Source organism: Nelumbo lutea, chromosome 4 (genome assembly GCF_056320005.1).
Source record: "Nelumbo lutea isolate HS-2025 chromosome 4, American lotus-T2T, whole genome shotgun sequence".
NCBI lineage: Eukaryota > Viridiplantae > Streptophyta > Magnoliopsida > Proteales > Nelumbonaceae > Nelumbo > Nelumbo lutea.
The window spans coordinates 10,264,699-10,286,739 of record NC_142687.1 but is presented as its reverse complement, the minus strand read 5'-3'; the positions used below and the strand labels follow the sequence as shown (position 1 = coordinate 10,286,739).

Here is a 22,041-nt window from a genome sequence, read left to right as displayed (position 1 = left end):
CTCTTTCTTGACCTTGATTTGCGATGGTTGGGCTTCGCTGGTGGATCATTCCTTGCTGATGAATGGTGAGTCTTGCGACGTCGCCGTTCTACTACTTTGGTGGAGCAACATTTGTACTGATGGCCTTTGTGTTGTCAGGTGCTTCAATCTTACTCCGAATAGTAGGGCGAGGTGGTTCAGAGATTCTCCTCACCGCTTCATCTTCGTCATGCACTCGGTGCTGGCTGTTGTGTGGAACCGAGGGGTCTCTTCTTGAGCCCGCGCTTCGGGCCCCGAGCTGACGATCTCCATGAGAAACTTGCTGGCGGCACCTCTCGGGCTGGCTGGGTTTGGGCCTATCCCTTGAGCTCTCTCTTCGGCAAGCAGGGGGAGTACATCGGTCGTCTAATGTACCCCGCGGCAGGGTTCGTCCTGAGGGAGGGACCGGTACTTGCGAAGTTCTTTCCACATAGGGGGGAGACTAGCGAACATTCTGGTGAGCCTGGTGCTGATTCTGGTTCTGGATTTTCCCTTGATGATGGCTTGTCGGTTGGCTTGGTTGTAGTGGTGGGAACTGTTGCTGATATTGTTGGTAAAAATAGTATTGTTGAAACTGTTGGATTTACTGCATTTGAATTTGCATCTTTCGAACAATCTAGACAAGATCATTGAACTAGGAGTGCCCGACCCCAGGGGGAATCACGGAAGGCTCCGAGAATGTGGCGTTCACCTGGGGGAGTGGGATACTCACCTATTGGGTAGTGTGCGACACGGACAGTGATGGGACCCCAGAGGCAGTCAGAGGAATGGTAAACTAGCCGATAGTCACCGAGGATCCTTGGGGAGTGACTATCTGCTACTCTTGTCCCCAGTAATGTTCATGTTACTCTTTTCGTTGTGGCTGGATGACTGTAAATAGAATTGGGATGGCCTTCCGATAGATTTTCCACAGACGACACCAAGTGATGATGCGCAATTTGGGAGCTCCTAGCTGGAGGATTGCTTGTGTGTACTCACATGGAGAGCTGGATCAAACTGCAAAACAGGGATTAGAGTGACCGGGGTGGATGACCCGGGGAGGTCGCTCTGATGCTTAAGTTAGTATTCTTGTTGTGGTTGCGAACTAAAGTTTGAGTGCTAGAGAGCTCGAATGTAAGTAATCGCACGTACCTGGACCCTGGAGGGATTGATGCCCTTATATAACTGAGCTATCATGGATCTCCCGAAACGGTTTTGGGATCTGCGGCCTGAGTGGATGAGATCTGTTTTCGCTTTAGTCGGGGAGTAACGTATCAGTCAATGAAGTTTATCGTCGCCACCCGATCTAGGCGGGGAGAGGATAAGGCTTGTTGTTATGCGGCGTGATCCCGTGGTATTCAGAGTCTGTTGGGAAGCTTCTGGAATTGATTACGTGTCACTTCGGTTCCTGGCCCCGAACTTGATTAAGCGCTGAGGTGACTCTATGCCGAATTGTCCTTATGCCAAGGTGACTTTATGCCGAGGTGGTATTATGCCGAATTGGCATTATGTCGAAGTGACCTTATGCCGAGATGGCAGAACATCCAAACTCTATAAATTGCTGACTAGGCTCCCATTGCTGAGTTGTCATTCTACGTGTAAATCACGTCCACATGACCTTTACTTACTAGGTCGTGCCAAATTACCCCTCATCATTAGTAGCTACCCTTGTTTGTCTCCATCTTTTCTTCTTCTCCATGCACATTCCCAAACCTCTTCTTGGGCACCAATTACTCCTTGATCAGTTCTAATTTAGCTTCTCAATCTATTGGTCAATTGACACCAGACATAAAACCTCTCCTAACAGTCATGTTTCGTTCCTTTCAATAGTACTTTGCACGGGCACCAAGAGAGGTGGATGGGTTGGAGGTTTTATGTCCACGGTAAGAGAGGTGGATGATGATTGTGTGCAAAGATATATTGAAATTTTGAATAATGAAGGGTAATAATAGACATTTTGATTTTTTTTTGTGAGATTTTGAGGGTTTCAATTTAGCTTTGCTATTAGGATATTATTAAAAGTGTGATGTGTATTTGAAAATTTGAAGAATATGAAGGGTAAAACAAACATTATTTCTGTTAATATTTATTACGAATGTCAATTGTCAAAAAAATTTAGGGGTAAAGAAATAATAGGTCTGTACATGCATTGCATGTGACAAATTTTTATGATGATGATGATTATAGTAAGTAATATGTTTCTAGAATTTTCTACATTTTTTTATATTTTTATGTCTTAGAAATTATTCTTATTTATTATACTTATTTTTTTAATATGATGGAATATTTGATATTAAGATTCATTCGTGGAGGTTGAATTGTTAATTTGCCACCAAACAGAAAAATAATTTCATTTTAGGTTGTTTTTAAATTTGTATTTTTATCATTAATAAAAACCAATTGTTCTTTATAATACTTATTCTTTTAATATGGTTAATTAATATAAAATTCAATATAAGACTTAATGAGAGAATTAAATCAATACTTAAAATTATATTTGAAAGACAAAATTAGAAAACAGAGGTATTCTAGTTAAGCAATAAATGTTAATAAAAATTAATAGCTTAAATATAATATAGAAGATTCTATAAAGATTCTATCAAAGAGAGACCAAATTAAAAAAAAAAGATATTTTAGTAAAAATAAAATTTCCACATTATTATTTACACTTTTAATATTTAATAGAATTCATACCAATGAAACATAGGTCGATTTGATTTGAAGAACGAGAGAAAAAAAGGAAGAAAGAGAAAAATGGCAGCTGTTCTTGCAGGAGGAGATGGTATTGTCGTCTCTCGTTCTTTGACCAACAACAGGCCTTCAGGACGCCGGTTTCGAATCCCAAAATGCTTATTCAGTGCCCCGAGTTCCCAGTTCAAACATACGATCTTAAAGGCCCAGGCAACTACTTTGCCTGATCCTTACCAAGCTTCAAATCCGCCGATACAATCCTTCAAGCAGGTATGCAACAAACTACTATCATCTCTATTCTTTCAGAAGTTCGGATTTTTCTTTCATTAGTATTATTTATATGAAAAGAATAGTTTCTAAAAGCTTTTGCTTTTGTAATTCTGCAGTTGATTGAATCTCTAATCAATCGACAAGATTTATCAGAAGTGGAAGCAGAAACCTCTCTCGATTTTCTACTCAAAGAAGCCAATGGAGCCCTCATCAGCGCTTTTCTTGTTCTCTTAAGAGCCAAAGGGGAGACATTTGAAGAAGTACATACAACAGAATTCTCCTCTCTTCCTTTGACCTTGATCTTGCTTGCTAAATGTGCAATAGCTTGGTTTTAGGGGTTGACAAACTGCTTGACCAACATTTTTGCCTGCTATTCCAGAAATCATTAGACTTTATTTTGTTTTGATGAGCAGATTGTAGGATTGGCGAGGGCGATGCTCAAATACTCTGTGAAGGTTGAAGAGGTTGGAGATGCGGTCGATATTGTTGGAACAGGTGGCGATGGGGCAAACACGGTTAACATTTCGACAGGTGCTTCCATTCTTGCCGCTGCTTCCGGTGCAAATGTTGCAAAAGTCAGTCGCCCCCACTCCAACCCCCATTCCAATGACGATCGATTCCTGCAATAAATGATACCTTGTTCTATAATTTATTTGTTCAGAGAGTAGTAGACTGAGCGAACAGAGAATAGTAACAAGAATGAATATGTTGTCTGCCCTGCAGCAAGGAAACCGTTCCAGTTCTTCTGCATGTGGAAGCGCCGATGTGTTGGAAGCATTGGGAGTTGCGATCGATCTGGATCCTGAAGTCGGTACACTAATTTTTGTTTACTGGTTTAAATGTTGGGGTAGATCCGTTTTCATTCTAATATGTGGAATGACTATTACTATATTCTCTATCACCATTATTTAACGGGGATGAACTTATGGAAAACTTTTAAATAACAAAGCTTAGGTTCCAAGTTCCAACTATGAAGAACTAGAGAATGAAATCATGTATGCCATTTCGTCATTTACATAGATCTGTTGGAGCGAAACATTTTGCACCAGCTTGTGAAGTAATTTGCCCTAATTGCATCCATGAATTTGGTAGAATGCATTTTGTATGCTTTCCTCGAGATGTACATTTTTGTAGCTAGATTTGTTCTTCCGAATACATTATTTCATGTAGTTCTTATTATTAGTTCTCATTGTCATGCTATTTCTTTAAATTTCCTAAGCTTCTGTTTTAAGAGGAACTGTTTTTTTATGCAACACCTCAAGATTCTCAACCAAATAATGCCTAGTGTACCAATAGGGTCAGCTTTTTATGCAATATCTTGTCTATAAATTTTCAAGGAAAAATCAAAATTTAATAATTAACTCATCATCAACCACATCTGAAGAATGTTGCTTCCTTTAAACCATCAAAACCCTTCTTTCCATATTCAAGTCTCTATCTACTGAAGGTTTTGCTAAAGTTTCTATGTATTGCTTGTAATTGTTTCCTTTTATCCCCTCTTTCTTGAAATTAGGGGGTAAAGATATGTGTAAAGGAAGCTGGCATTGGTTTCATAATGGCTCCAAGATACCATCCAGCAATGAAAATTGTTGCCCCCGTTAGGAAAACACTTAAAGTGAAGACTGTGTTCAATATCTTGGGCCCTATGTTGAACCCGGCTCGGGTACCTTTTGCGGTCATTGGCGTATACAATGAAGATTTAGTAAGTACTCTCATCATATTTAAGTACTAGACAACTAGCAGGTTTTTCCTTGTTACTTTTCATGCTATCAAATGATAGTCTCCATGTCATATAACTCTTTATAAATTTGCTTCTTTTGTAAAATATGGTCTCTATTACTGGTTTCTCTTGTTCTTGTTTATACATGACAGAAACACGACAATGTTTTTGAAAGAGGGCAAGGAGAAGTGGCGTTTTGATATGACTCAAGAAAATTGAAATAGCCTTTCCTGACAATCTTCTCTCTTGAGAAGGATCATCTACTTTTTAACTTTGAGAATGTCCATTAATTTGTAGCATCTGATACTTTCTTCCAGGTTACATCACTGACTACTAGGTTCAAGTCATGTGAACTAAAGAACCCCATAGTTTCTTTGCTTACCTTTGGAACATTAGTTTATGTTGAAGATGTGCATTAGTTGGTCTTCATATGGTGAGGTTCAATTGCAGATGCCAAGTAAAACTGTCTCAATTAGAAAGATTCTATAAAACTAGGACTTCAAAAAGCATGTGAATGTTTTCTAGAATTTATGACTAGAAACCCCCAATAATAATTCATTTGAGTCTTCAACGTCAATGCACGAAGCTTGTACTGTCATAATAATCACTCTGACTTTTTCATTTTTTTTCCTGGTTGCAAAGTGTAAGGTATCACTCTGGTTTGGTGACAAGAAAATATTGTCACTAAATTTGAGGATTATAAGGTGGAGAAAGACAACAAAATGATTAAAATCTTTTGGAGCTTATGGAATCTCACATGTATGACCTGATTTGAGCACTTGCATCTTATGCATGCTTATATAATATATATGATATGCTCAGTGTCATCAAAACATCAACTAAGCAGTTGAGGGCTAGACCATTTGCATCACCGGCTAGTTGGTTGATACTAATGATGCAGTTGCTGGGGACTACTGAGCGTCAACTAGGTCTACTGGTGGTATATAAAATTGAGACACAACACAGAATAACAGATAAAAGTGCAGGAGAGGTCCTTGAGTTTTCTTTCAATAAGTACTGTGCTGGTATGGAGTTGCCACAAACAGGGAATACATCAAATAGTCAAAGATTGCACTTTTTCTTTGAAAGGAAATGCTATGACTCCCTACCCTAACCTATCTAGCCCAATTTTTTGATGTTTGCAAAACAAAAATTGTAAAGTAATGGTCAGTGTCATTCTTTTACTACATGTTTACAGTTTATATTAACCCATTCATGGGATACCATCAATATCTTAAATTTAGAATAATATCTTTCCTTTTTTTTTATTTTTTTTGGGTTGTCTAGTCAGTGCTTCACCACATTGATCACACTGGACATACTCATATAAATTCACCTTTCTTTTAGTTTGTTGCATCAGTTCACTGGCGATTTCTCCACTGATTTCCCTTCTCAACAATCAACATAATGTCATGTTTAAGTGAATGGTTTCTTCATTTTTGGCCAGGTAATTAAAATGGCCAAAGCACTACAAAAATTTGGAATGAGAAGGGCATTAGTTGTTCACTCAGAGGGTTTAGATGAAATGAGCCCCCTTGGTAAGCTCCCTTCCAGCTGTGCTTATCAAAACCGACTCCAATGTTCTGCACTTTCTAGCTTGGTTTTTGATATTTTCATGATTTAGCTTGTCATATTTCTTAGTTTTGGACAAATACTTTTCCGTTTTTCATTTTTTCCCTTAATTTTACAATAACTTAATGGTGATATTTGTTGGCAGGACCTGGACTAGTCCTTGATGTTACTCCCGAGAAGATTGAGAAGTTCTCCTTTGATCCATGTAACAATCTTAATAACGTCACTTTATAACATCCATTCAACTACATGATCAAATCATCCAAAGTAGTCAATAAAAGAAAGAGACGTCATCATTTTAGGATTTCATGCAATGCATTCCAATGGAAGACAAAACAGTCGTCCTTGTAGAGTTATTTCATTCTATTCATCTTTTATTAAGGTTTAGAGCTACTTAGCAGGTTGCAAAAATCATAACTCTTCCCCTGCTTCTTGTTGACAACATTGCTACTGACTTATCCAGAACATGCACTGTGCAGTGGAATTTGGTATTCAACGCTGTAAAATAGAGAACTTAAGAGGAGGCAACCCAGAGTATAATGCAGAGATACTAAGGCGCGTACTATCTGGAGAACAAGGATCTATAGCGGATGCCTTTGTAAGTAGCTATAATTATCTCCTAAATTAATCTGATCAAAGAAGTACTAAATTATTTCCGAACACTACCATGCAAAACCCCCTCCCTGAGAGAGAGAGAGAGAGAGAGAGAGAGAGAGAGAGACCTTAAAAACCGGTTCACTGGCTGTATTTGAATTGCAGGTCCTAAATGCAGCAGCAGCTCTCCTAGTAAGTGGGAAAGTAAGCAGCCTAGCTGAAGGAGTAACCCTGGCTAGCGAGACCCAACGTTCAGGAAAGGCTCTCAAAACGCTGGAATCATGGATGCGCATCTCCAATGTAAGTTGAACGAAGAAGCTTGCTTCTTTTTTATGGGCAACGAAGAAACTTACTCAAAGGATCATGGTTCTCCAAGTTCTTACCTCCCTTACAGATTTCTAACTTCCCTTTCTTTTTTCCATCTTTATTTGTTCCTCTTCCTCTGGGGTCTGATTGTTGGTTTGTGATGATCGATGCAGAAGGTGAAAAAAGAAGAAACAATGGTGAGATGTAATTGAATTTCTTGTTGACTGTCTTGGTGATGGTGGAGACAATTGCAGCTGAATATTAATGCATCATTAAAACGAAAATAAATTAAATAAATGGATATGTGCCAGTTACCAGACCGCTGCCTTTCATTTCATGTTTGACATTTAATAAGGTGACGTGACATCAACCCCCAAAAATATGGACGACTTGTCTTGGCTCTTAAACAAGCGGTCAAAGCCCTAAAGCATGACAGCTGTATTTAATAAGGTGACGTGACATCAACCCCCAAGGATATGTGCAGCTTTTTTTTTTTTTTTTTGTTCTTTTCTTTTTACCGAAAAAATGAAATTTGTTGATGATAAGCTTCGGGGCTTGGGCTTTTAAAGCCCTAAAGCATAAAACCCCAATTTACAGGTTTGTGCCCGTTTGGGAGGGTTTTCAGACAGCAGTTTTTAGCTTTGTGAGATGGACCCAACTCAGACAGCAGCACAGTCCGGATCGGCTGTGGCATCTGCAGTATTCACTTAAAATAATGACAGCTGTATTTTGAATCACATTTAAGGGTCCGTTTGGTTCTCAATCGGAACTGGAATAGTTTATTCTCATAGTCTGTTTGGCTTAGATGGCTTAGATAGGAATGAGAATGAGAATTAAAATCAATAGGAATAGGATTTCATTCCTAATAGAGGGGCAGGAAAGGCCATTCTCTCATATAGGAGAATGCCATTTCAGTAGAAATGGAAATGGGATTTCTGATTCCATCCAATCAAACAGTTGAAAATGAAATTGCCTATTCTGATTCTGATACAAAACCTCTATTCCCACAAGCCAAATGGGGTCTAAGTTTTATTCATGTGAACAATCTCTCTCTGGTTTGGACATTGCACTTGGTACAATCTCCTGCTATTTCTATCCTCATTCAAACCGAAGGAAAAGGGGAATATTGGCAAGAGAAGAACAGGAATAGTAGTGATGGTTTGGACCGAGAGAAGAGCTGAACGAAGCAGGCTAAGGAGCAAGGTTTTTAAAACCGGACTGGATAGGGAACTGTTCTGGATCTGGTTCCTGGGTTGAACGGTCTGACTGTTTGGTCTTAACGATGGTCTATTCTGACAAAAAAATAAAAAATTTAAAATTTCATAAAGAGTCAAAAACCGTTTCTAGGTTGAATGATTTGACCGTTTCGATTAATGGTTCGCTAACCAAATCAACTACTTTTGCCCAAATAATAATCTTGGAGTAAAACAGAACCAATTAAATGACTGGTTCCCTATTTTTCCAGTTCGATCATCCGATCCAATCTGATTTTCAAGGCATTGCTAACGAGGCTAGGATGAGAGCCGAAGGTAAGAAGAGGGTGTAGATTAAGCATGTCACTGGAAGGCCATCGTTAGCAGAAATCAGGATCAGGTCGATGAGCTGACCACACTACTGTGTTTTAAGCCTAGGAAAAGAAAAAAAAAACAAAGGAGCCCAGAATGCTCTGTCCAAAAACTAACTTCGGTTGTATGACTCTATCTCTCTCTATGAAGGCCGCCTTACAAATTCCAAAGCCCACTCCTCTCAATGTCAATTAGAGTCACAGTGTCTTTATCTTTGGAGCCATATATATCGTATGAAATCAGGGAAACGCAAGGAAGATTGGAGAAAAAAAACAGATATAAATAAAGAGAGAGACACCATATCCTAGATTTTGAACAAGGGACCGGACTCTGAGTTTTGAGCAATATATTTTCTCTCCTTTGAGAAAAGTTATTTATCTATTTTTTTCCATTTTTCTTTTTTTTTTGTTTAAAAATATAAAAAAATAATGATTGCCTATTTTGATTAGATTAATAAAGCTGTGCACTATTAGAAGAGAGAGAAACATTTAGATTTTCCAATACCTCTTGTTTTAATGCATGTTATTATTACATTAAAAAAATGACATTTAAGAGAGAGAGGGAGAGTACTAATAATAATTACTATGTTTTAAAATTTATAGTATTAATAATAATTACAATATTTTTAATAATTATAGTATTTTTAAATAATTATCAGCATTTATTCAAAAACAACATTAAATAATGAATTTACTAAATTAATATAATGTAAGTTATAATTTGTTAAAAAACAGTATTAACAATTACAGTATTTATTAATTAACAGTAATTAATAATTACAGTATTATAATGAATTAACATTATTTATTAAAAATAATGAATTTTTTATTAACAGTATTTTTAATAACTACAGTACCAATAATTAACCATATTTTACAGTTTTCAATAATTGTAGTATTATTAATTATAGTATTTATTAATTAACGGTCTTTATTAAAATACTGTATTTATTAAAAAATACTAATATTTTTATTAATTCATTAATTAACAGTTAATTAATGAAACTGTTAATATTTTTAAATTGTTAATTAATGTAATTTATAATTTAAATTGTACTTTAAATATTATTTAAATTATATTTGAAACTGTAAGTAATATAATTAAACTTTAAATTTTAATTAAAATTAATTATATTTAAATTATTTATTTGGATCTATAAATAGTAGAAAATTACATTTAATGAAAACAAATTATCCAAGAAAATAACAAAAAATAAAGTGCCAATAATTTTGTCATAATTACCAAAACAATTATCCAAGAAATTACCAAAAATGGATTAACACGATTTCCAATAAATATGATAAATTACCAAAAATAAAAAATATAACCAATAAAATTAATTTTTGAGAGAAGCTATTTATCTATTTTCTTTTTTTTGCATTTTCCTATTTTCTTTTGTTTTAAAATTATAAAAAAAGTAATCATTGCTTTATGTATAGATTAGCTTCTCTAGTCATAATTAAATTAATCTAATCACAAGCTCAACATTTAAGACTCCGAGTTAGGCTTTTATTAATTTTATTTATTAGGTTTAAAATTTTCAATTTATTGTTTTATGACAACTAACCAATTAATAAGATTTGAATATGAATAGGGATAGCAATATTCCCCATCCTATTGGGTAGTAACCATCGGGCCAGGGATGGAGATTGCCTTAGCAGGGAAGACAATTGATAGTGATACCCAGCTGAGGATAGGGATGAAGATGGGGGAGCGAATTCCTCGCCCTGTCCTAACCCCAATTATATATATAATATTATTTATGATATTTTTATATTAGAATATATTTAATTATTGTTATACTTAAAAAGATTTTCCTTATTTTAAGTAAATATATTTTATGAAAAATAAATTTAATTTAAAATTTTGGGGACTCAGGTTCCCAACAAAGAACTTGTCTTCATTAGGAATCAGGAATGAAGGGCCATATTTATCCTTGGTGGGGAGTATGGTTCCCACCCCATTGTCATAGTTTTATAATTAACATGGGCGAGTCTGTCCCTATCCCAAGTCCAAACAAATATTATTATGCTTAGGGTGTGGGCAAGGTTGGGCTATGCAACCTATGAAGTTGTTAATACACTACCAAAACCTGGCTTGAGATATTTTATGTTTTTGATTCATTATGTTACATAATGGGAGTATCTCAGCCCCCATAGCTCCTTCCGGTTCAACATTAATAAGTTTTATTTGAAATAGTTAAAAATCCAAAAATAATGTATGCATGGGTTGTGCTTAGATTTGATTCAGTCTAATTACAAATTTCACATTGCTCTTGGGGGTGCAACTTAAGGGGTTGGGTCAGGTTGAGGATCAACCAAAGCTTAACCTAAAGTCTTAAACCTTGAGCTTGGCTGAGATTAATTTAATTATGACTAAAAAAGTTAATCTATGGATTAATTTAATTATTAATGAAGTAAAATAAATAAAGTAGAATACTAATGGATAACATGAAAAAACAATTATTTATTATGTAATTAATAATAATTTATTATTTTTGTTAAAAGCTATTAATATAATTAATAAATTATTTTTTATAACAAATTACTAAAATTATTAATATAATTATCAGTTTCTATTGTTTCACTTTTCCTTGATAAAAAAACATAGATGATGTAAACACAGTGGTTCCATCTGCCATGATTGCATGGAATGGATTCTCTAACAAAGAGAATGACCAGTGGCGTCGTTGTAAGAGATACAGCTGCTCATGCTGTAATTCTATTTACACTAGCACAAATGCAAAGAAGTGTAAATGAAAAGGATGCAATTTCTGGTTTAATTTTGTTATGTGTTTTACTTTATTCTGTTTTAGATCTTAGTTTATTTTATTTGCACTCCAATCAAACAAAATAAGGAAAACTTTGAAATAAAAATAAATCAGAATTTGCATACAAATAATTTATATTATCATAATTTTGCATCAATGCAAATAAATTTGTATTATAAAATTTGGAAGGAATACAAATACAAATATCTATAGTGCAAATGCATACAAGGTTTCGTACTATATATATACTCTTTTCAAAATGAGCCTAAGCAACTTTATCAAAGACAAAATGATAATCGATTTTGGTCAATGCATGAAAGACTAAGATTTCCATTCAAGTATGTGGCATAACGGTACCATGGATTTTCTTAGAACAAGAAATACCCATGTCAATTCTATGATACTTTGATTATTGATTGATGATGTGCAAATCTTTGATCAGGCCTAAAATCTAAATTTTATACGTAGCATGTTCATCATAAGGAATGCCAAATGTAGTCTTAGCCATTAAAGGGGTGGCAATTAGGCAGGATGGCTTTGGTGTGAATTTCAACCTAAGCCATCTAATTTGTCAACGCTTTCATGACATAAATCAAATAAATAGGTTGGGTTGAACAAAAATCCAAACCCAACCCATTAAACTAGTAACAACTTTCCTTAATTTTATGAGAATGGCTCAAAGCTAAAGCTAACTTTATTTTTTAACAACTTGGTTAGAGATGGCTCAATGTAGGTGTGAGTGATCATGGGCCTGCGCAGGCTGGGAGGGGCCTGATTCTGGGCCTCTGTGTGTATGCTGGGTCTGGCCAGGCAGAGCTGAAAATGATCACCCGTTTCCCAATTGTAATTGTAATAATGATTGTCATTAACATGGGTGTTTTAGGTTCAAATCACATCACTTTGTACAATGGGAAATTTAAGTGGAGTCAATCATGCCTCTTCTTGTGCATCTAGAAAAGGTATAAATAAATTAATCAAATTTCTTTTTTTTTTTTTTTTTTGATTTTGAGAGGGGAAAGTTGATTAATGGGATTTTGGTTCCCATTGATCAAGAATCCCATGTTCTTTTTCTAGCTTTATGTGAGGAGCAAAGAAAGTTTATTTTCTTGGGTATCACTTATTCAGGAAAATGATACCCATCTCATAGGTGGGGAAAGTTGTTAACATTTGAATAGGACAAAAACACCCCTTTTAATAATGAATTTCTATGGTTAAAATGGTCATTGCCTTATTAACCTAGAAAATAAAAGAACCCGAATGAATGTTTTCTAAGAAAAATTTATCCAAATGATTATATTTACCTGAAGAAATAATTTATCAAAAACCGAACGGAGCCTAAATTCAACGAGAAAGAAATATGATGTATAGAGATGTATTTTCAACCCATGTTTGAACCGGTCAATCGGACAAATTGGTGGTGTAAAAAACTGATCGGACTATACCAGTTGACTCTATTAATGCCTTTGAAAATTGGCTGATTAATTGGTCAAACTAGTCAATCCTGTCAATTAACCATTCGACCGTCTCATGCTCTATGTAATTCAGGTGAAGTATGAGTTGAACCCTATATGGTGTAACTGCCAAAGCCAATCGTTACCACTCCCACTCTACTCGAATTCAATAACAGCGATTGATTATAAGTTGAGTTAATTCCATGTCTCAGTAGTTTGAGTTAATTATTATTTCTACCAATTAACCTAAGAGGTAAGACCACGCATTAATTATGGATTCCTATGAGTTAATTATTTTAATTCAAATGAACGGACAGTCTATATTTCGGGACTGGATGTAGTATGCACGTTAGGTAAGCATAATGAGTGAGCACGTAATAGCTGTGTGACACATGTTTCAGTTCATATTTTGTTAAAATAATTATCTATTATTTTATTACTTTTGTCAAAATAATTAAAAATAAAAACAATAAAAAAAGAAAACATGAATGAGTCCCAACTCCCAACATATTTAGGTTTTGCTTTTCATTGTTTTTATTTTTAATTATTTTGACGATGATTATAAAATAATGGATAATTTTTATCTAATAGAACAAAAATGTTTGGATGAAAGGAACATTAACTGGGACATGTGTCACACAGCTATTACGGCACGTTAGCTCAATATACTTCTATATCTAATTCTACTTTCCCATAAAAATAGGGACGCCCATGGCCCATGGCACAACAAAATTCATAAACAATTGCTTTTCAATTGTATTATACTACTTTATTTAATTATTGTATATATAAACAATTGTATACATCAAAATTCATATAAAATAAAATTTAAGATTTTTTAAATAAATAGATTTGGCCCAGTCAACGGCATAGCACACAAGGCTCGGGCCTTGGGACGTGTTGGGCCAACCCTCAAAAATATCTCAGTGGAGGGAGGGACGGCCCGCGAGCCAACATGACCTGTTTTACAACTCTACCAATAAACCATTGAAAAAACAAAAAAGCATGGCTAAATTTAATTTGTGAAATATTTTTTATACTTTCAATAATTACTTGATATTATTGAATATTATTCAATAAAGTTTGTTTTCAGAAATGTATTTATTTAAAATAAAGGAAAATTAAAATGCAAATTATTTTTTAAATATAATGTAATAATATAATAGTATAATATTTATAAACAATATTATATATTTAATATATATAGTCGGGGTCAGGGCAGAGTGTGGACTTCACTCCTAGTCCCCGTCCTAGTCCCTAATTGGTTATTCCTATTAATCTCATCCCAGCTTGTTAAGGAGGTCAGATACTCAATGGAGATGGGAAAAATTTTCATCCCTACCCTCGGGTTGTGTAGTCTCATAAAGCAATAAGTTTTAAACCCAATAAATCTTAATATCATTTTGCTGCATCCCATTAGTATAAATTAAGGCTTAATTTAGAGAGAGTAAAAATACAAATATTTACCATATAAATACAAGTTTTAAAAATACCAATTACAAGATTTTATATAGTACATATTTGTATTTACACTCCTCTAAAAAATGGCTAAGCAGCTTAAACGTCAATCATTCATATGTAACTAACCTGATAACTATCACAACCTAATCCGATTATTGAGAATCCATTTAAATTGATCTAAAAAATTTTCTTCTTTCAATTGACAGAGACAGGCCTTAAACGAACGATCATACCATCTGGTCAAATTTGTTTATTTATTAATCTAGAAGGAGCAGGCGTTGGGTCTAAAATTGCAGACGTCACTATTGGCCCAATTGTTGTTCTTTCTAAGCTATTTTTCACAAGAAAAAGAGACATGACTTTGTTAACAATCCACATCATGGTTGGTGAGTTGTTTTTCCATATCATATCTTTTTTTTTATGATAAAAGAAAAACAACTCACCAATAAATTGAAATAATAAACATGATAAACGAATCAAGTGTCATTTATTAAAATTCATGGGTGGGTTTTAATTGATCAAAATTCTTTTTCAGTAGAATAAATACGACTGACCGGATGGTATGATCGTTCGTTGAAAGCCTGTCTCCATCAATTGAAGATGATATTTGAACATGGAACCATATATGTCTCCACCCTGTAGGCAGCAACACTTGTTCCTTTCCTGAAGGGACTAATGCAAATAAAGTGGGTGGCCAATTCCTGATCCCCCCACTAACCAACCCATAGACCATAGTGGCTTTTTTTCTTTCTTTTTTTTTTTTTTTTTGTATTTATTGGGCTGATAATCTCAATCGACAAATGGGAAAGAACTTTGGCCGGAAAATTAAAAACTCTCCAGTCTGGGCTGTTTTGAAACTTTTATGACAAGTTACCTCATTCAGGTAATCACAAATATTCTTTTAACCACAATCATGAATGATAGTGTATCATGCTTTGATGCTGAGCTGTTTTGAATAAAAAACGGCCAAAGTTTTCCTCCACATGGTTCTCCCAACCCATTAAAAGTAGAAACTGAATTCAAATGCCTTAAGTTTTAAATCATTTTAAAACAAGGTTTAAAATTTTGTCATGTATCAATCGATATTAGGACCTTTCTGATACACCCTATAGGGAGTGTATCGGGTCAGGCTATAGTTCAAAGGGTAGCTAAAACTTAAACCGATCCCTCTAAACCGATTTTAAAATAAATGAAACACACAAAAAAACGCATATAATAGTTACGAACCGTTTTTTGGTACACAAATGGACAACACAAAGAGGGTATTAAAACACTCCGGAACTGCTACAGCCCGTATTAAAAAGGTTAAAAGTAAAGTTCTTTAAATGCCAGGTCAGCATAGGTCACATTCTTTTGCAAAAGCACTGAATACTAATACTAATAGGTTGGTTTGGTTATTAACCCACCGGCCACCTTATACGGACTATTGATAATAATTGCTTTTTAAGGTAAAAATAAAATTATTAGTTGTCCTTCGATCTTGTTGGTTCTCTCCTCCAACCTCCTAATTTTTTTTTTTCTATCTTGTTCAGGCCAATGACTTACCTCAATTGTCTGCCACCCCAACTCACTCTAACAATCTGTTGAAGTGGTTGAACCGAAAAGTTTATTGTTTTGTTGTTTAAATTGTAAGATTCCGTAGATAGAGATCCTAGCCCTTATCAAACGGCCCCTAAGTAGGTTGAGCTGTCCCCGTCACAACAAATTTAAAAAAGGGGCCGTCTTTGTACTCTGAATATGAAGCACCTAAAGTAGGGCCTATAAGATTAAGTGGATGGGGTGGTTCTTGACTATTCTTGCATTAAAAAATTTTCTTACCTGTGAGACTCAGACAGATAGATCGCCTGACCTACTATCGTATCACATCCGCCTCAGCTCGTCCCCTGATGGTCTGTGAGCCATTCTACAAGTCAAACATATCCCTCAAATTCTATATCTATATCAATACAGAGAGAGACATGGCCATTGCCATCTCATCTTATCCTTATCCAACACAGAAAGAAGAAAGAAGACTCCTGGCTCGAAATGGCAATAGAGGAGGATAAACAAGCAGCAGTATTAGAAGCTCAAGCTCCTCTTCATGGAGATGTGTTGGAGTCCATCCTGTCTCACGTTCCCCTCATCAACCTCGTACCCGCCTCTCGCGTGTCCAAGGCATGGCGACGCGCTGTAGCCTCTTCCCTCTGCAACTCACCGCGTGCCAAGCCTTGGCTCTTTCTCTACATCCAGAGCCGTCGCAACCCATCCTTGATAACTACCCACGCCTACGATCCCAATTCCCAGCTTTGGATGGACGTCACTACGCACACCTCCGACGACAACCACGTCTTCCCGCTCCGGTGTTCCCACCTCAATCTCCTCTACGTTCTCTCTTCCTCCAAGTTCGCCTTCTCATTTGACCCCCTCAATGTTACTTGGCACAACCCTGACCCTCCGCTCGTTTGGCGATTGGATCCCGTCGTTGCAATCATTGGGTCCCGCGTCGTCGTCGCTGGTGGCACCGCCGAATTTGAAGACGACCCGCTTGCGGTGGAGATGTACGACCTTACTTCGCGGAGATGGGAGATGTGCCAATCGATGCCGGCGATTTTGAAAGGATCGGCGGCCACCACGTGGCTCTCCGTCGCCGTCTCCAACGAGAGACTCTTGGTGCTGGAGAAAACTTCCGGCGCCGTTTGCATGTTTGATCCGGAGACGAGTACGTGGCAAGGTCCGTTCGATTTACGCCACCCGGGACCATCCGTGTTTTACTCCGTGATCGCCAGCTGTTCGGAGGATCATGTGGTTCTGGTCGGGCTGATGGGTGAAGCTACTGGTACTGACAACATCGTCCAAGGCATTGGGCTATGGGAACTGGACTGCGAGAGCGAGACGTTTGACTGCAAAGCCATCGGAAGGATGCCAGGAGAAATGGTTGAGAAGTTGGTGAATGCCGATTGTTCACCTCTGTCGTCGATCGGGGTATCGACGGCGGGGAACTTGATTTATATCTATAATCCATCGAACCCTGAAGCAATAATGTTCTGCGAATTCACCAACGGCGTGGCGCGTGAGTGGGGCCATATTCACAACTCGATCGTGGATGATAGGAATCGGATGGAGAGATTCGTGTTGACATGCTCAAGGGTAGGAATTGATGACCTACAGAGGGTATTGACGTCGGGGAATCGGAGAATTACCGTTAAGTATGCCGGAAATTGATATCGTTTGGTCGTCGTTACTGCTGTCACTTGCCGTTTGGGAGGAGAATAATTTTAAGTCAGAGGACTGGTTGGTTTGATTGGATTTTTAAGTTACGAAAGCACCGCAATCATTAAGTGGTGAATGAAGAAGATATTTCGATGTGCGGCTGCAAGGTTGTGAGGTTGGTGTAGTGTAAGGCGCGCTTTACGAAGGTCAAATCTATACTCTTGCTAATCGATCGTTTCGTTGGGACTTGGCAAAGAAGGTAAACGACCAATGAATCTTCCACGTGGCAAGTAATAAATCAGTATTATTGGGGGAGTTTAGGAAAAGTAATACCAGTCTCCTTTGAATATTTTGCAATATTTACTAAACACATATTATATTCACTGTAATTGTATCCATCCATCTATTAACATCATACCATTTCCAGAGTGGCATCCAGGGAAAATTCCTGATTAGTACGTACTTTGGCCTAATGGCACTTTTAGGGATGAGCATAATTCGGTTGAAACCGAATAACCGAATCTAAATTTCGGTTTGTTTATTTCAAAAAATTGGTTCAGTTTTAATTTTAAAAATCAGTTTGTCAAACTTCGGTTCTTTATTTTGGTTGTGAGATTTAATAGCTGGGTTAATCTAAAAAATCAAATTTTAGGGAATAAATTGGTAAACATGCAGATATAATGAACAGCTCAAAGGTTATTAGCCTTTGGTCAAAACCCAAAATCTGAACATAAGGATAACATGGTAAATATACAAATATAATGAAAAGCCTCAAGATTATTAGCCTTAGGCCAAAATCCATTAGTCTTTGACCATCGACCTTCATCTTCCTCTTAACCTCTAAAGACTAAAGCCATGAGTCCCTTGGGTGAATCGAGGGTCTGACCGGTTCAGGGTGTGGAAAAGGCCTAAACTGGCTCCTCTGAACCAGTTGCAAAGATTAAAAAAAAAACATTAAAAAATTGTACCAATTTGCCCGATACACCCATATTGACGTATTGAATGTATCGATATTTTAAACCTTGCCTTGCAGTAGTGAACCATGAACAAACAAAGTAACAACAAACTACGAGTTCCAGTTCCACTACTCCAAGGTCCAACATCCAACAAACTAACTTTTCCGACAAGTGATAGAACCCAATGAGTCTTCTTTAATCTTTCGTTTTTTGGTTCTTTATGGTTCTCTCCTTGTTTTTTTTAGCCATTGGAATCTCTAAGTGCAAGTATTTTTTTTTTTTCAAATTTTCCCTTTTAATCTTCAATTCTTCATGGTATTTTTGTTAGCCACCAAATCTGGACTATGGAAATTTTTAACCACCAGATTCTTCAGTTTTTAAGTAATTTGCTTGAAGTTTGTACTTTTGTAGTGTAAATTTCATATGCACTTGCACAAATGCATAGTATAGTTCGAGAATAGCAAACAGATTCGTTTAAAACCGAATCAACCGAAGTAACCAAAAAAAAATTCAGTTCAGTTTTTGAAAAGTTTGGTTTTGGTTCAATTTCATAAATTCGTATATCAGTTTTTGAAAATTCGATTTATTTGGTTTGGTTTTTAACTAAACAAAGTGAATGCTCACCCCTATTAACTTTGGTCCCTGAACTTTAAAACACAATCCAAAATCTAAACTTTCAAAACGTGCTAATCCAGTACTTATCGTTAACCAATCGTTAAGTGACATTTGAAAAAACAAAAATGCCGTTCAAGTGTTCATTCTGGTGACCCCAACTTTTGTAAATAGATGAGACAAGGATAATGGGACTATTCATTTTTTGTCAACATTTAGATGGTTAATAAAGAAAATTAGATGACATTCAAGGGGCATTTGTGTCTTCAAATGCCACTTAACGACTAATTAACAACTAATTAACGATAGATGCTAATTTGACACATTTTGAAAGTTCAAATACTGAAAAAGTGGCACTAAGCCCAGAGTACAAAGTACTAATCGGGAATTTTCCCTAATATAAAATTACCCACCTACATGCTTCAAAGGTTTGCTTTTCATGCTTATAGCTATGTTGAGAGCAAAAGAAAGAGTTAATAAAGAAGATTACGATGAAAATGCGAAAAATGCAGAGGTCCAAAGTTGATTTTAAACTAGTTGAACATCTCAAGTAAATAAAAAGTTCATTAAGATATTTTTTGCAAGTCAAATTCAGAATACAATTTTTCTAGAAAGTGAACAAAGAAAAGCCCATGTCTTTCTTTACTTATTTTTCTTTAGCCTTTTACTATGCATAATAAATATTCGAGCCTTTTACTATACATCTTGTGAGGCTCCCAAGCCTAATCGAGCCTAATATATATAATAAATAATTTTTATAATTCTTATTTTTTTTATGCAAACTAAAACAATAAATTTTATATATTTAAATTTTATCTTTTATAGGAAGCTTGGCTCAGTGAAGCTCAAACTAAGCCGAGCATGAACTTACAAGTTTTTGACTCAAGCTGAATTCAAACTCAAATCTTTAACTAGAATTGAATTTGAGCTCAAAACTAACATTGTTTTCGCAAGCCAAACTCAAATAACCAAGTATTCAACTTAACTCGGCTAGAATCCACACCTAATGAGAAGACTCTTGAAAGGATTATTATAAAGTGGCAAGAGAATCTTGGTAAATACCAACTCTTATCTATGCTTTAAGACAAAGAAGCTTGTGTTCATATGGATGCCCAAAAAATCATCGACTCGACAAATATACCACAAGCCAGATTAAATGGAATGAATATTCGTGCCATGGCTACTAGAAATAGAATATTGAACCAAATTTTTGAGCTTCAAGATCCAGCTCCGGATTGGTCGGCAAATCTTTGAATGAATGTTAGATTGGTTGTTCTTTGAGAGAGAGAGAGAGAGAGAGACTTAATGAACTTTTTATTACAAGAGATATTTGCTTGGATAATACCCTCTATGAGTTTTGATGAATACCAAATGATTTAATTAACACTTTTTTGGAATTGGAAGCGCTCCTCACACCGACCTCACAGCTGCATTCCACCATGTATTCGGAACATCTCCCCTGTATAATAATATAAAATACAGGAAATATACCCGATGTGGGGCTGAAACATGCTGTGAGAAACAGATCTAGACTCTTGTGATACTAGTTGATTGATTACAAGTTTATTAGATAGGAGATAGTCGTACCTACTTAACGTACATGCATACATATTGCATACAGATTGATTGGATTACCTCAGGCCACAACCCTATTTTTCAGGTAGGTTTAGACATAACTTGGTGGGTTCTCATATTGGCTGACAAAGCCCTTTAATCGAATTTAAGTGGATGTGTACTTGGCATGACGACCACCAACCATTACATTGTACAGACCCCCATCCCCTATGGCCATATCTCCATCCTAATAAGTGGAGATGTAATCAGACTGGATTCACCAACATATTCCAATCCAATTATTAGAATTTCAAATTCAAATCCAATCCGGATCTGCTATTTTAGATCTCTTCCGATACCAAGATTTTCCGTTATCAGAGATTTTCCCATTTATCATTAAAATAAAAAAGATTTAAAAAATAACTATTTTAAACATACATGTATTCTTATAACAAACGTAACTATAAAATATAACATATACACCTGTTATTCAGACTCGGATTTTTATATGATGAGATAGGACAGATTTACAGATGCAGGTTTTAATATTCAAATCCGAGTACACAGGTCGGACATATCAGATTTTCAGAATCCATTGCCCACCTAAGAGTGGGTGTAGACAAATTTCACACCCATCTATGCATAATCGTGTACAAATGTTAAATGATGACCCACCGAATTCTGGTAGGGGTGGATTCGAACCGAGCCGAACACCTGGCTATTCGAGCTCAGCTTGCCTAAACAATGCCAGGCTCAAGCTCAATTCAAGCTAGAGACTTGAGCTTGAATTTGGCTTGGCTCAAAAGCTCACAAGTTTGAACTCGAGTATGATTCAAGCTTCTTATAAAAAAATAAAAATTATACATATAAAAATATTTTTTTATTTTACATGCAAAAAATAAGAATTATAAAAATTATTCCTAACTCCAGAGTCCAGAAACCAAAGATCATTCTTTATTGAAAGATGTAAGGAAGAAGTTTCATGGTGCATGTTCTTTGTGGATAACATTATTTTAATTGATAAAACTAATGAAAGATTAAATGCAAAATTAAGCTTATAGACAAATGCCATAAAAACAAGAGATTTTAAAATAAGACCAAAACAAAGTATATGACATGTAAATTTAATAATAATGGAGAGGTGCATCTGGACTTTTGTGTGAAAGGAGAATACCACTTAGACTAAAAGGAAAAGTCTATAAAATAGTTGTAAAGCCAGCTATGTTGTATGGAGCAAAGTGTTGGGCAGTAAAACATATTCATAAAATGTGTGTGACAGAAATGTGAATGCTAAGATAGATGGGTGGAAAAACCAGAAATGATAGGATTAGGA

General features: G+C 35.8%; 2 protein-coding genes and 1 long non-coding RNA gene across 3 annotated transcripts; 2 read left to right on the top strand and 1 right to left on the bottom strand.

Annotated features, from left to right (window-relative positions):
- Positions 1-2,675: 2,675 nt before the first annotated feature.
- Positions 2,676-7,467, top strand: LOC148853849 (anthranilate phosphoribosyltransferase, chloroplastic-like). The gene is made up of 10 exons (XM_088984496.1): positions 2,676-2,958; positions 3,075-3,218; positions 3,372-3,533; positions 3,682-3,765; positions 4,472-4,660; positions 6,126-6,216; positions 6,396-6,455; positions 6,730-6,848; positions 7,010-7,144; positions 7,324-7,467. Exons 1-10 carry the CDS (start codon positions 2,752-2,754, stop codon positions 7,360-7,362), a joined length of 1,230 nt encoding a protein of 409 aa, XP_088840622.1. The 5' UTR covers positions 2,676-2,751; the 3' UTR covers positions 7,363-7,467.
- Positions 2,992-7,108, bottom strand: LOC148853850 (uncharacterized). Its single transcript, XR_016112910.1, has 2 exons — positions 6,973-7,108; positions 2,992-3,578 (listed from the first exon to the last, which is right to left on the bottom strand). It is a non-coding gene; the product is annotated as an uncharacterized LOC148853850 (long non-coding RNA).
- Positions 7,468-15,608: 8,141 nt separating the features above from the next.
- LOC148853848 (F-box/kelch-repeat protein At1g23390-like) lies at positions 15,609-18,031 on the top strand. The gene has a single exon (XM_088981945.1). The coding sequence runs from the start codon at positions 16,423-16,425 to the stop codon at positions 17,596-17,598; it is 1,176 nt and encodes a 391-aa protein (XP_088838071.1). The 5' UTR covers positions 15,609-16,422; the 3' UTR covers positions 17,599-18,031.
- Positions 18,032-22,041: the final 4,010 nt, after the last annotated feature.

What these genes read in the sequence shown, in the direction of transcription:
- LOC148853849 (XM_088984496.1), top strand. Translation starts at nt 2,752, where the DNA reads ATGGCAGCTGTTCTTGCAGGAGGAGATGGTATTGTCGTCTCTCGTTCT. An exon ending in CGATACAATCCTTCAAGCAG is followed by an intron (nt 2,959 to 3,074) that starts GTATGCAACAAA and finishes GTAATTCTGCAG; the next exon opens with TTGATTGAATCTCTAATCAA. An exon ending in AGATGAAATGAGCCCCCTTG is followed by an intron (nt 6,217 to 6,395) that starts GTAAGCTCCCTT and finishes ATTTGTTGGCAG; the next exon opens with GACCTGGACTAGTCCTTGAT.
- LOC148853848 (XM_088981945.1), top strand. Translation starts at nt 16,423, where the DNA reads ATGGCAATAGAGGAGGATAAACAAGCAGCAGTATTAGAAGCTCAAGCT.